This window comes from Apostichopus japonicus, chromosome 19, assembly GCF_037975245.1.
Source record: "Apostichopus japonicus isolate 1M-3 chromosome 19, ASM3797524v1, whole genome shotgun sequence".
Lineage (NCBI taxonomy): Eukaryota > Metazoa > Echinodermata > Holothuroidea > Aspidochirotida > Stichopodidae > Apostichopus > Apostichopus japonicus.
Window position 1 is genome coordinate 11,851,108 of NC_092579.1, and position 13,180 is coordinate 11,864,287.

At 35.3% G+C, this 13,180-nt stretch overlaps 1 protein-coding gene across 6 annotated transcripts in view; it reads right to left on the reverse strand.

Moving 5' to 3' along the window:
• Nucleotides 1-13,180, reverse strand: part of LOC139959624 (RNA binding protein fox-1 homolog 2-like) — a 226,523-nt gene that overhangs the window by 180,007 nt on the left and 33,336 nt on the right. Inside the window, exon 1 of one of the 6 annotated variants that reach the window (XM_071957400.1) lies at nt 5,573-5,721. The exons of the other annotated variants lie outside the window; for them this stretch is intronic. Coding sequence (XP_071813501.1) covers nt 5,573-5,581 — 9 coding nt within the window. The 5' untranslated portion in view covers nt 5,582-5,721. Of the gene's footprint in view, nt 1-5,572; nt 5,722-13,180 lie in introns of those variants that run through there. 6 annotated transcript variants of the gene reach the window in all.

Consider the following 13,180-nt stretch of genomic DNA (forward strand, 5'->3'; position numbering starts at 1 on the left):
AACGAAATGAATTTTCCAAAGCTGGTTGCGGTATTACTTTTATCTCTTGTTTTAATTAGTATTCATGCTCCGAGTAAGCTTTCAATTCCGAACAACAGAACGGACGGACGTGTAATCCTATCCCTCTTGATGTCTGGGGAAGATTTCTACGCAGGTTCTTAAGGAATTTATAGTTCTTTCCAAACTGCTGAGTATAACTGAAAGTTGAAAGAACTTTTCCATCAAGAGCACCAGAAGGAGTCTGAGGATCGGTGGGTCAAGACAGTGGTATTTTGGAAGGTCCTACTGATCTGTGGCCTGAGGAGGAGCCTAAGGAAGGGGGTGCCCCCTGTCCTTTGAGATAATTTAAATATTGGTGAGGCATAACCCCAACCTGTCCCACTGTTTCCTACCTATAAATACTAAAATTATTCCCTCATATCAAACCAAAATTTTTAGCAGTTGAGACATTAAAGCTGCACTTAAGTTGCACAAATTTGTCATGATCTGCTGTTAGCATAGCTACATGGCTACTCTAACTAATTTGAAAGAATATGATATCTGGTAACATAACCTTTGACCCTAAAATTTATAAAAAATGATGAAACTGTTGTGTATAACCATCTAACACTTGCAAATGAAACAATACTGAGTAAAATCAAAGATAAACATGTGGTATACACAATTTGCTGTATTCTATAATTACATGGCGAATAAGTCCTCCATAGTAAGCATCAACTAAAGTGATTGATGTATAAACCACATTATGTATTCAGATTGTGGGGAATTCAGTTTTTTGTCAGAGAGCATATATGATTTGGTAATAGAATAATGGTACAAATGTATATGAATCATTGGTTCAAAGACAGCTTTCAAACTAATCTGAAAACTGTCTCCTTTCAAGATGAGCATGATCTGACAATTGAAATCAAAAAGACATCCCTAGGCCATTCTGTTACAAATTTATATATGATCCAAATTTGTTTCCTCTCTGGAATATTGATAAAAGATTGAGTTGGGAGTAGACAGGTCAAGAAAGGTCAAAGTGGTCAGTGATGACATGCATGACCTCTGAATATTGATTTAACTCTCTCAGGAATTGACCAATCAAATCTATTGGATTATATGACCTGTTAATATCACTCTCAATCATTAGCTGACCTATTATTTTATGGGAAATAATTATGATGGATACCATACACCAGTATAGTAAATACATACAGAAACTCATGTATAAATATATATCTTTCTGAATATGCTGTTGGCACAAGAAGTTGAAGAACTTCTTCACAATTTTCCGTTTTTTTTTTTTACACTGATCAATAAAATTCTCATCCTTAACTATCGTCTTTACTGATCTTTTAATATCAATCATAGGGATCACCAAAAACGCAAATATTTTAAATATCTATTTTCAAAAAAGCAAAGGAGGAAAAAGATAAAAGGAGGAGGAGAGGGAAAAAACCCTTAAATGGCATTAGGGGATAAATGAGTCACAGTGCTTAAAAGTTTAACAAACTGACAGGCTAATAGGAAGAGTAAGTTTGATAGTATAATTGAGACAGGTTCCAGCAGATAAAATTAAATTATGTTGGTTGAAGATAGAGCTTAATATTGATCTAGTATAGTTAATTCTTACAAAGCATTTAGCAAATTGTAGGGCTCAAGTAGAATTACAAAGGGAACGCTACAGGATTATTAGCCTACTGCAGACAGGGTGGGTTTGCCAGGTCTGGGGCAACCTCCAAATATTTTTCCTAAGTAGCTCCCTTCTCTCTTTTAAAGCTTCCAATTTTTAGTACTGCTTGTCTTCCCTCTCATTTGTTACTTTAAATTGTTCGATTGTCTGTTTCTCTCAATAAAAAAAAAGTTCCAATTAACCTGCAGGAGCCGTACCTTGCCTCCTCGAACAGGACTCTGACCACGCATTAGCCTACTGCAGGGTAGACTCATGTGGACTGAATTGTAGGCAGTAATTCCTTTCAAAGTGGGAGGAAAGGAGGAGGAGGAGGAGGAGGAGGGGGATCTTAATGGAACCAAACCATGTTTTTTAAGGATTTTGCAGTGTGACTATTTCAAGACCTTTATTTCCTAATATACACACTGTGTACAGATAGCTACATCTGTTGGAAAAGAAAGAAACCTTGAGATTTGTATTAATTATCTCTCTTCAATGTTTTTATTCACTTAGCAAGTTTATGTTTTGTCTTTAACAGAAGGAAGAGGGTGATGGCCTTATAGGGTCACTAGGGCCACAGTGCAAGAATTTTAGCGGTGCGTAAGCTTGGTAGATCGGTTTGTGTATGAACAGAAGACAGGTTAGGGAGTAATGAAGTAATTCATTAATTGCCTGGATATAACGGTGCTGTGGCAGAGTGGATAAAGGCAGTGGCATTTCAAGCAATGAGGCTTAGCAATCAGGAGTTTCCGGGTTCGATACCCAGCCGGGTCAAAGTGAGGTGGGTCTTCACCCAAGAGCAATCTACAGTTTTCCCATCTGAAATTACTTTCTAATTTGAAAAGATTCCAAATTTGAGTTAAAATGTTGAATTGGATGCCAGCCGATGAGTAAGTTATAATCCATAAGCTCTTGCCGATTTCTCCCATATTTATTGTCGCTTTAACGTCTTCGTAAAATATCTGCTGATTAAAATTATTATTACTATTATTATAACTAGCCACTGTTGTTTAATAGTGGCAAACTCAATAGTGGCATGAGAAAGCCACATGGGTATTTGATGTCAGGGATATTAATGCTAAATCATTTTCCCTGCCCTGCCTTTTAATGGATGATCGTGATACAGACAAACAAAATTATGACAGGCAACCAAATTCAACATATAAACAAATATTATTTGTGTCACTTGCTAAGAAAAATATTCTTACACTTAAATAAGTGATCAGCTTTAGTTCTAAATAAAGGCTATATATATTGAACTAAAATTAATAAACAAATATTTTATAGCGTTCAGTTAATTGGAAAATAAAAATCACACCAAATAGTCTCTTTGATACAATCAGGTTAAAGAGTTATTAAATTTAGAAAATTATATTTACTCCAGTTGAGAAAGAATGAAAGCAAGCTAAGATTATATCCTGTGATAAGGAGTTTCTCTTCAGTAATCACGAGAGACAAGTGTTAATATTGAAACAAAAGAGTACCCATGTGAAGGACCCCCAACCTATCTTTAATAAGCAAATGATCCCTACCACAGGTGCACATTTAATGGCATTATAATGTAATATATATATGCAGCCCATGTCAACCACATTTCAGCTACATACCTACCTACATATATGTATCATTTAACACCCAATGTCAGCAGTTGCCAATATAATCACTCCAATGTTTTTTATCCAAATGTTTACGCGATCATCGTTAGCATCGAATTCGACGCCTGGATGATTAGAATCTGAATGATTCAGCCAACAGCACTTTGGTTCATTGCCCAGAAGTATAAGTCACTGGAATTCAGTATCGGGCGAAACGATCGGCTTTCCCGGTGGGAATCACTGTCGGTTATTTACCGTTAAGAAAACGACCGTTCGACACTGCAAGAGATATCTTTGCCTTCACTTAGCTTTATCACCTTTCTGATGCTGCTGCAGTGGGGGTTTGTTCTTTTGTTTGGTATTGGATTTTAGGGGCTCAATTGTCAAAGTTTTTATTCCTATTTGTGCAATTATTGGAGAGTGTTTTTGATCTTTTCAATGTCAATAAGATTCACAAGTCGGCAACAGTAATTGTATAACAATTTTTTCAACATACAAATCAAAAGTGAGAATGTTTTATGCTGCACGGTTGTACCTATTAATTGATATAAATATGATAAAGTTATTTAAAACCTACATTTTGTGCTGATATTGCTACAATCTTGTGATACTTGTCTGCTACGGGCACACTTAATTTCCCCAACACATACTTATAGCAGCACAGTAGAAGTTTTAAAGGAATGCTACTGCACCAATATATATATATTTTTTTTTGCAGCATACCTTAATACAGCCATTAAAGGAACACCAAGGTGTTTCAACCCATATATTTAATGTCAGCATATAGTTAAAAGACCCTATGTTACATGCACATACTCCAACATTAAAGTATAGCTAATTTTTATCATACTTATTGGTTGTGGCAGCATACTTGTCCTTTAAAGGAACACTACGTTACCCCAACACACACTCTTATGGCAGCATATTCCACATCTAGGTATAGAACCACATAAAGGTATATTCCACATATAGGTATAGAACACTATAGGTAACGAACCCACATAATCTTATGGCAGCATATTCCACCAGGACAGAACACTAAAGCTAGCTGAACCCACAAAATCTTGTGGCAGCATCAAGTGACACTAACGGTACCTGAACCCACATAATTTTGTGGCAGCATCAAGTGACACTAACGGTACCTGAACCCACATAATTTTGTGGCAGCATATTCCACAAGTAAAGGAACAGTAATTGTAACTGAACCCACATAATCTTGTGGCAACATATTCCACAAGTGAATGCATAACACTAACGGTACCGGTCGTGGTTCACATAATCTTGTGGCAGCATATTCCACAAGTGAATGCTGCATTAAAGATAGAAATTGTAGTCACAGAATGCAGTACATACACGTGTGTGTTTTTATACATGTGTGTATATGTGCTGTGTACTCCATGCAGAATTAGAGGTCTAATCCGTTTGTGACATTCTCTATGTCCAATATTCACGAATCAACTCAGGTGTTATCAAAAGTGCATTTAAATAATCTACACCTATGCAAATTGGTATGGTAACATCTGTCTACTGACAATCATAAAGTGTATTTCAATTATTTAAAGATAAACCTAACTCGACAGACTTCAAATTACTAACTTTAATATGTAAGTAATGAACTGTTCCCTGTATAATGAAAAAGCAGGGGGAGGGGAGGGGAGGGGATTTATCTATGACTGAAACTGTTGGTTACAAGGGTGGCGATGGATCCAAGGAAATTCTGGACTCAATAAGGTGAGTGGGGAAGTTAGCAATCTTTCCCTACACAAAACATGCAACATATATCAGGGCTCATTCCTCACATATATTTCTCCAAGACTGCTCTGGCTGCTAAAAATTGTTAACCTTATGTGTGTCTTGAGTGAAACATTCCTTCTCAACTTTTCTATTTGCTCGACTACTCTATACAAATTTATTCTCCAAAGGTAGTAATTTAGTTCAGGTTATGCAGAATGATCCTTCTTCCACTTAGCTGCATCCCTCCCTCCTCCCCGCCCCTCACCTCACCTCCTCCTTCTTCAATTTCCTGTCTACTTTTACACAACCTATCATATGCCATCTGTAAGCTCTGAATACACAAGGTTTGGTTCAAATTTCTCCCGTTATGTAAACTTTGTGTAACATTTAATCAATCAATTTCCAAGCTGCTTTGCACACACATACTGTACAGTTTAGAGCGGAAGATATTCACTTTATATGCAAGTATGTTCATATATATAAAGACAATTTAAAACTTCCATACACTACTACTGTACTTCCCAATCCAAAGATCCAAACAGGGTACCTGCATCCAAATAATGATATAATTATATTCTACACTTACCTGTATCATCTTCTTTTCTGATAGTTAATTAATCAAATATAAACAAAGAGAATCCAATAGAATATTTTACTACCTTTACGTAATTTCTCCTTGAAAATCCCTGCATAATTTCTAGATGGCTAAAAGCCAAGTATAGCATGTAACATGATCACTTTCAGCAGTGTCATATGCATGTGACTGTTGCAATACAGCACTGTAACTGATGAAACAGCAAATTTGTTGGCAAACATTTCCTATAAGCCCCCCAAGAAAACAAATCCTGCTTCAACTTTGTTATCAGTGTTCAAGTCAACTCATCGTTTGTTTATGATTTATTTTTAGAAATAGTTTGATAAAAGACCCCATCCAGTGGCTTGAAATCCTGGAGATATGTATAAGGTGCCCCTGCTCTCTCATCTTTTAGTGTGTTTGTGTTTGTGTTTATTATGTCCTCTGCTTTCCCCCAGATAAGAAACACCAGTTTTCAAATTAAACTGGACATTATGTAGCTCCATGCAGGTTTGTACATAAATTATACACTAGGTTTAATTTTCTTTCATTTAATTCTCTGTTTAATTCTCATTTAATTCTCTGTTCTTTAAATCTCTGTTTTATGCTTCCTCCTCCCTTCCCCCTACTCCCTTCCTCCCCTTGCCCCCTCTTTATTCCATCCCAACACTAATGGGATCTAATAGCCGCCCATATACATGGACTTTCAGTGTCACAACAAACTATATAACATGGCATGCCATTCATAAATCTCAGTTGCTGGGACCTTATAAGAGCAACTAGACTGTATTTGCTAAGATTTAAACTAAGTATTTACTTTTGTTGTGTACAACAAACTAAGCTTACACATGTGCAGCGTTACAGACTGTTAACTCAAACTTTTTTTCAAAGTCTTCGAACTGGTGCAAGGCTTTCTGGCTGTTATAAAACTATCTCTTAGGTTGACGCAGTGATAAAGAAAACCTCAATAATCTGGTTTAAGAACTAAAGTTGAAAACATAATGGATTCAAAGAGATGATATAAGTAAACAGTATAAACAAGAGAGGAAAGAGGATGAGAATGTTCTGAGCTCCTCCAAAAACCAGTCCTCTCCCTTTCATGGAATTTTACAGCTATGAGGGTCGACTCCTGGTACCCTATTTATGTTTTATGTAGTGTTACAGCTTTTGTCAATTAGTGTATTTTTTTTCTGTCATTTGCTGAAAAATTCATCACTTCATACACCTATAAAAGAGAAGACTATAATGCACTACAAGTGCAATTTGCCATGATTTGATCTTCTTCCTAAAATACCACGATTCCTTTGTGAAAGAGGGAGTCTAAATTTTATAGTCATCTGGGTTAACTATGGGGTTCTATTATGTTCAAAGTGATGATACAGATTTTGTCAGTAATGCAGTTTTTCTTTCTTTCTTCCTTCTTTCAGCCATTCACTGAAAAATTCATGACGTGACTTTCATCCACAAAAAAAACCAATGTTCAAAGAAGTATAACATATGGGGTAACATTGCAAGTACCTACAACTACGACCAAATAATGGAGGGCGGGGATGGGGGGGCAGAAGGTGTTTTATTCAGGTCAGGGATTTGCAACAAGGATCAGCATTCTTATTGTAGAGACACTCATGGAAAGAATAAATTGTCTCCATATCATCAACACTCAAATTTAGCCTAGCTATCACTGATTATTATCTCTACACCCCTTATATTACCACTAGTTCTTCCAATATATTCTCCCTATTATGATTCAAAAGAACTGTATCCATGTCGTCTAGCGTATCATCATTCAACCTCAAATTGCTCTGCCTACGCCTCAAAACTAACAGAAGCAGACAAGATTATTTAGTCAAGCTAAATGGGAGATTCTATGGCAAACAGTATGTGACCACTGGGAAATGAACAAATTTAACATGGTTTCCTGCTGTCTCCCTGAGATGACAGCAATGTTTACAGTAAAACAGCAATTTTATTCTCCGCAAGGGGAAAGCTTCTTTTTATGGAACACTGCGAAATTGCCTGTTTATACTGCAAACACAGACTTGCGACGTACTTTCTTTTGGCCTTCCGTGTTTCTTTTTGAGTCATTTTGAATTCCGACAAATTTGAAGAACTTGAGAGATTTTTTGTCTGTTGAAACTCGCAACTTTCAAACATTTGCAAAGTAAATTGAAATTTCCGTTTACTTATTAATTTAAAATTCTGCTAACATTTCTAAGGAATGTTTGGGAATAATGAATGCAGGATTTTCTGTTAGAGAAAGTTTCGATCAAACTGTTTTCTTTAGGATCTATTTTGAAACAGTACAAAGTATTGCTCTGGATAACACATGACTTTTAATTGAACTTATTTTTAATGAGGAAAGTTGTACTAATTTTTATCTGTTAAAATCTGAAACAATTCCTTAAATAGCAAAAGAGATCATGTAAATATTGGTTCTGTTTTTCTTGCAGTTCATTAACCTTTGACCAACAACTAGGGCTGCCTTTTGAGAAATTTTTACAACGATAAATATGCCCTCTAAACTTTTGGCATTTTAAAAGTGTGTAAAAGTTGCAAAAGGCTGAACGTGACATTTGCTGCTTAGCTTAAGCTCACATTATCCGTAGAGAAGCTCATACTTATGCTAATAATAAGAGGTATTGAACAGGGTATAGAGTTTTCCTTTTCTACATATGTACTACTCAGTTTTGTCTAAATTGATTATAAGTAACTTATATCTCTCCCCTTGCCCCAATCCTCACCCATACCATCCCTTCTTAATTTGTAAAGAAATTTTTGCAAAATCCTACAGTTGTTGTGAAATAATTTGCAATCAATGTATATTTAATATCAATGTCATCATTCGTCTATTAAAGATCATACTTTTTACGACAAGTTTGATCTAACATAAGTTTCTTATATAATATAGCACACCAGATGGGACTTTGTTGTTGTCATGTTGCATATAACAACCCCTTTTAACAAAAATATAAACTTGCACGAGAGGAATATTATGATACTTACATTGTATCATACTTGATCCATACATTACTGTAGATGTGGTGATTGTACCTTTCTGGGACACATTGAGCTTAAATTGTACTATCAATATTTGGTTTATCTTGTGATACAAGCATTAGTTTTATTTACGCTATCTACGGTAAGATGTTTTCAAGTTTAGTCAATTCAGAGGACTGCACAGCTAGGATCATTTATGTGAGAAACAACATGATGAGAGTCTAGTGTCACAGAGAAGGTGTTTATTGCACAAATATTTATTTGCTTCTGCTGTTTGCAATTTCCATTAAGAATTTAAATCAACACCACACTGTTAGTACTCCAAAACCCAAGAGCCTCAACTATTCTTTGTTTAAATTTCTATTTAAGTACGGACATTTTAATCTTAGGTGCAAAAGGGCAGGTTATAGAGCTTCAGTGATATATCCTACAAAAGATTGGAAAAACTATGGGAATATGCTCTTGTTATTCTTGGATCTGAAGATGCTGTGAAACCGGGAATCACATCAGAGACAGACACTTAGTCAGGATGGGGTACAGAGCCACATATATATATTATGACCATCCTTAAATTATTTTTTTGGGCCCTCCTCAAACTTTGGTGCCAATGGGCCCTCCACACCCCACCTCTCCCCCCCCCCCCGCCCTACCTCTGTGAGCCTTATCAGAAAGCATCATGTTTTTAGCATTTAGTATTGAGTTTACACACTGTAAATTATACAGTGCCACTCCTCAATCTTTTCATCCCACCACTCCCCTCCCCGCCCTAACTCTGAATTTTCCATTCTGTGAGCCTTTTCGGAAACATCATGGAAACATTTAGCTTTACACACTGTAGAGTATACATTGCTCACACTCATCTGAAAGCAAACATAAAACAGCAAGAAACATTCACATGAATGTAATATCCTCCTTATTATCTGAGAGATCAGACATTCAAATTTGGGAAATGAAATTAATTATAAGTGCAACTGGGATTCTTCTCATTGCCAACATCTTTGTTTAACAGACAATAGATCATGCATGCTGTTTGCCATCCATTTACAATTTTCAAGGTGAAAACATGGAAATGACATACGAGTTGCCACTTACTTCAATATCTCTTCACTGGTAAATTTAGTTCAGAATTTGTTTTAAAAATGTAGGGCCATTATGCCATAACAACCTACTGGATTATGGTATTTTCACTTTTAGGGAAGCCCAGGGAGCTCAAACAAATATCTTTATATGTTTCAAACAGACAATTCCACCCTCAAGTTTAAAGTTAATTTTGAACCAATGTGAATGTGATAACACTGCTATTTGACTATGCATCAATTGTGGTGTGAACGATTGTTACCTTTTCCGTTGCACTTTGTGACTGTAGTTTTGGGATTAACAAACGTGTGTAAGACTCTCAGCTAGGCATCAGTTTGCCGGCTTGATCAATCTGTGTATAGTCTTTGTTTATTTTTTCAGACTAAACTTAAATTAAATTGTGGACGATTGACTGAGACATTTAGTTAAGAATGGTAATTTCAATGGACGTTATTTCATGGACGTTAAATATGAATCTAAGAGACTGACTTCGGTCAGCTTGCGGCTTTGATAAGTCAATGATGGCTTCTTCACAAGTTCATGCTTGCAGGAGGATCTAAAATAAATACATAAATACATACACAATGACAACATTATTATAATAATTAGCTAATTGTGCCTCTATCTTTCTTGGTTATCAATGTAGCATTTTTCAAAGCATACAGTATACATAATTTCCTTATGTCTTTCCTAAAATGTCAATAATCAAATCTTTGTTAATATAGGCCAATTTGTCTCCCAATGCAGGGATATGCAGTATGTCATACATAGCTATATATAGTCAATTCATGCAAGATGGATATGTAGCCCTTTGGGCAACTATACAACTAGATGATTAAAGATAGGGGACCCGTCTGTTTAAATTAATATCCAAATTGGTTTCATACTCCTCGCTGAGGTGATATTTGAGGGGTTGTCCAGTCGTCTGAGACGACTAAATAGCCATCTTGTAGTGACAACCTGCCTTAGGGAAAATAACCAGGCTTGAAAAAGGAAATTACTAAGTTAAGAACAGCCATTAAGGACAAACAATATATCTTTCTAAATGATTACTGTTTACATTAATTGCTTAAATTAAGCATGAAAACATCATCACTCAATGTTTAAGAAACTAAAGAATTATATTGAATAATGAAAACATGCCTTCATCTACCTCTATGCCTGCAATTATATTACTTCAAGAATATATGACTAAAGGAATTTTCTGCAAGGTCGAAACTGACTCTTCTAAAGAATAATGCAGTAAATTTTCTATACAAGCGACAACTACATGCTGGAAGGTGGTAACGATAATCACAGAAAAGTGATTTTTGTGAAGTTTTATGATTTGCAATAGTGTGGTGAGTGGCATCATCATGTCATATTGCATAGAATTTCAAAAACAATCTTTGTTTTCTTGTATTGCATCTACAAATCATGTAAAATAATATTCTCTAGAAAGGAGAAAAAATGAGCAGCTTGATGGTGAATAAATCCTGAATTCACAGTAAAAATCGGAGCTTTGGTAATATTCCAATAAATAATCCTTTTTACTAGGAAGCAGGGGGGGGGGTGTTGGTGTTAGTTATTAGAATTTATAAAACAAGTTGACTAACATTGAAATTTTAGGCTTGCATTAGATGAACCGACATTGAGAATTTAGCTTTATTGTATCGTTAAAGAGATTTTGCATTTTTCAAAGGTAAACATTTTTAAAAAAAAGTGCAAATATAATTGCATTTTCCTGACATCTATACTGAGTTCATTTTGGCTGGAAAATTATTTATGGACAGATTTTAAAATAAGTGTTGAATCTGTTTATCATTGTTTAAACCGGTATGACATACCAAATCTTAATGGATGACTGTCGCAGTGCTTAAATTATACCAGTGGCCTGTTACTGTTCTCTATCTCAAAATAATAGAAACTGCCAAGTTTTAACAGGTTTTGCCATATTGACTCCTACTGTAAGTACGATCTTTATTCAAATTCACCACACCAAACCCCGACTGTAATGTGTTTGTTAATTAACTGAAACGTAAAGGTTGAAAAGTGGATTGCAACAAAGCCTAAAATAAAGGCCCCTAATTAAGGGTGCTCATATGAGATATTCTAATTACTAATTGCTTTTCGTTGTTCTTTAACTTTGCTTCTGTTGTCTGTGCCTGTTTATTTCTGTTCCTCAATTTTGTTAAGCATGTCGACCCTTCTTTTTGTAAGTAATTACTTAAAGCATTGAATGCCACCGTCAATTTTTGTTAAAAGTTGGAAGGAAAAAACAAAAACAGATGGATATAAAATTCCAGGACTATTCTGTCTTATAAATTCCATCCAACAAAGATTAATCACCTATCACAAATTAATTTTGTATTACTTCACTGTATTTTGTATTCTTTCTGCATATAACAAAAAATTAATCGAGCTGTTTAAATAATTACTGACAACACTCTGTCATTAGATAGGTGTGCACCAACACGATCTAGCGCTTCATAGAATATTGATTTGGGAGTCTGGTTGATCACTTTCATAAAAGGCAAATTTCAAACTGATTTTATTTCATGGCAGGAAATATAAAACTCCTTATTGTTATCGATCCATGATATCTTATATCTTAGAAGTTTCTTAATACTAGTTTAAAAAAAAAAAAAATCCAAAAAGAAAAAATTTGCCAAATCCTGCCAGTACTTTGCAACAGCCCAAATTAGTTGTTATTTTCATCATTTCTGATGGTGGTTAATAAATTCCCTGGACGGTTCCGTGATCCATCTATCTACGTAAACCTCCTGAGAGGAGCAAGGTGTCAAATGTAATTAGGGTGCAGTGGAAAAGCTCTTAGAAGGCTACATATCACCATCGGGTCTCACGTACGTTCACAGTCGCATACATCATCGCCCGAGTCACTGGAGCATCTATTTACGAGGTAAAAATGGGACTATTATCTTACTCTGCCCATCTGACAATAGAATTAAATAACATACAGTTTCACGAGGAGACTGGCTAAGGACAGGACTCTTCCAGCCAGCATTTATGATTAAAGGTGGAGACGGGGAGGAATGAATCACACCTTTTCTAAATTGCCTATTTAGATCCAGATGCTGCCAGAACTGGATGTCAAATTATTACACTGTTAGAGCGTTTAATATTGACACCAGAAGCTGCAGAATGGAGGTCAATATAACATGTTTTGCTGTACAGTTTGGTATCACTCTTCAGGAATCTTCATGAATCTGGGAGACAATTTTAAGAACGTTTCATTCGCAAACTTGAAAATCTGTCAGGTTATTCCTGGTATAAGTTTGAACAGTGGAAACCGGTTTTATTTATTGTAGAAACTTGAATGTTTATCACTGATAAGCTAAAAAAATATACCTTTTAATGAATTGCATGTATATTATATGCAAAGTAAAGAACTATTAGAGATTGTCAAAAACATCTATTTTTAATACTTAAAGATAGTATTTATATATTTGTTGTTTTCTTTCTTTCTATTTTCTTTTCAGTTTTATATGGACATAATTTTTCTGTGATAAATTTTAAGTGACTTTTATCACCTTTATTGGATATTAT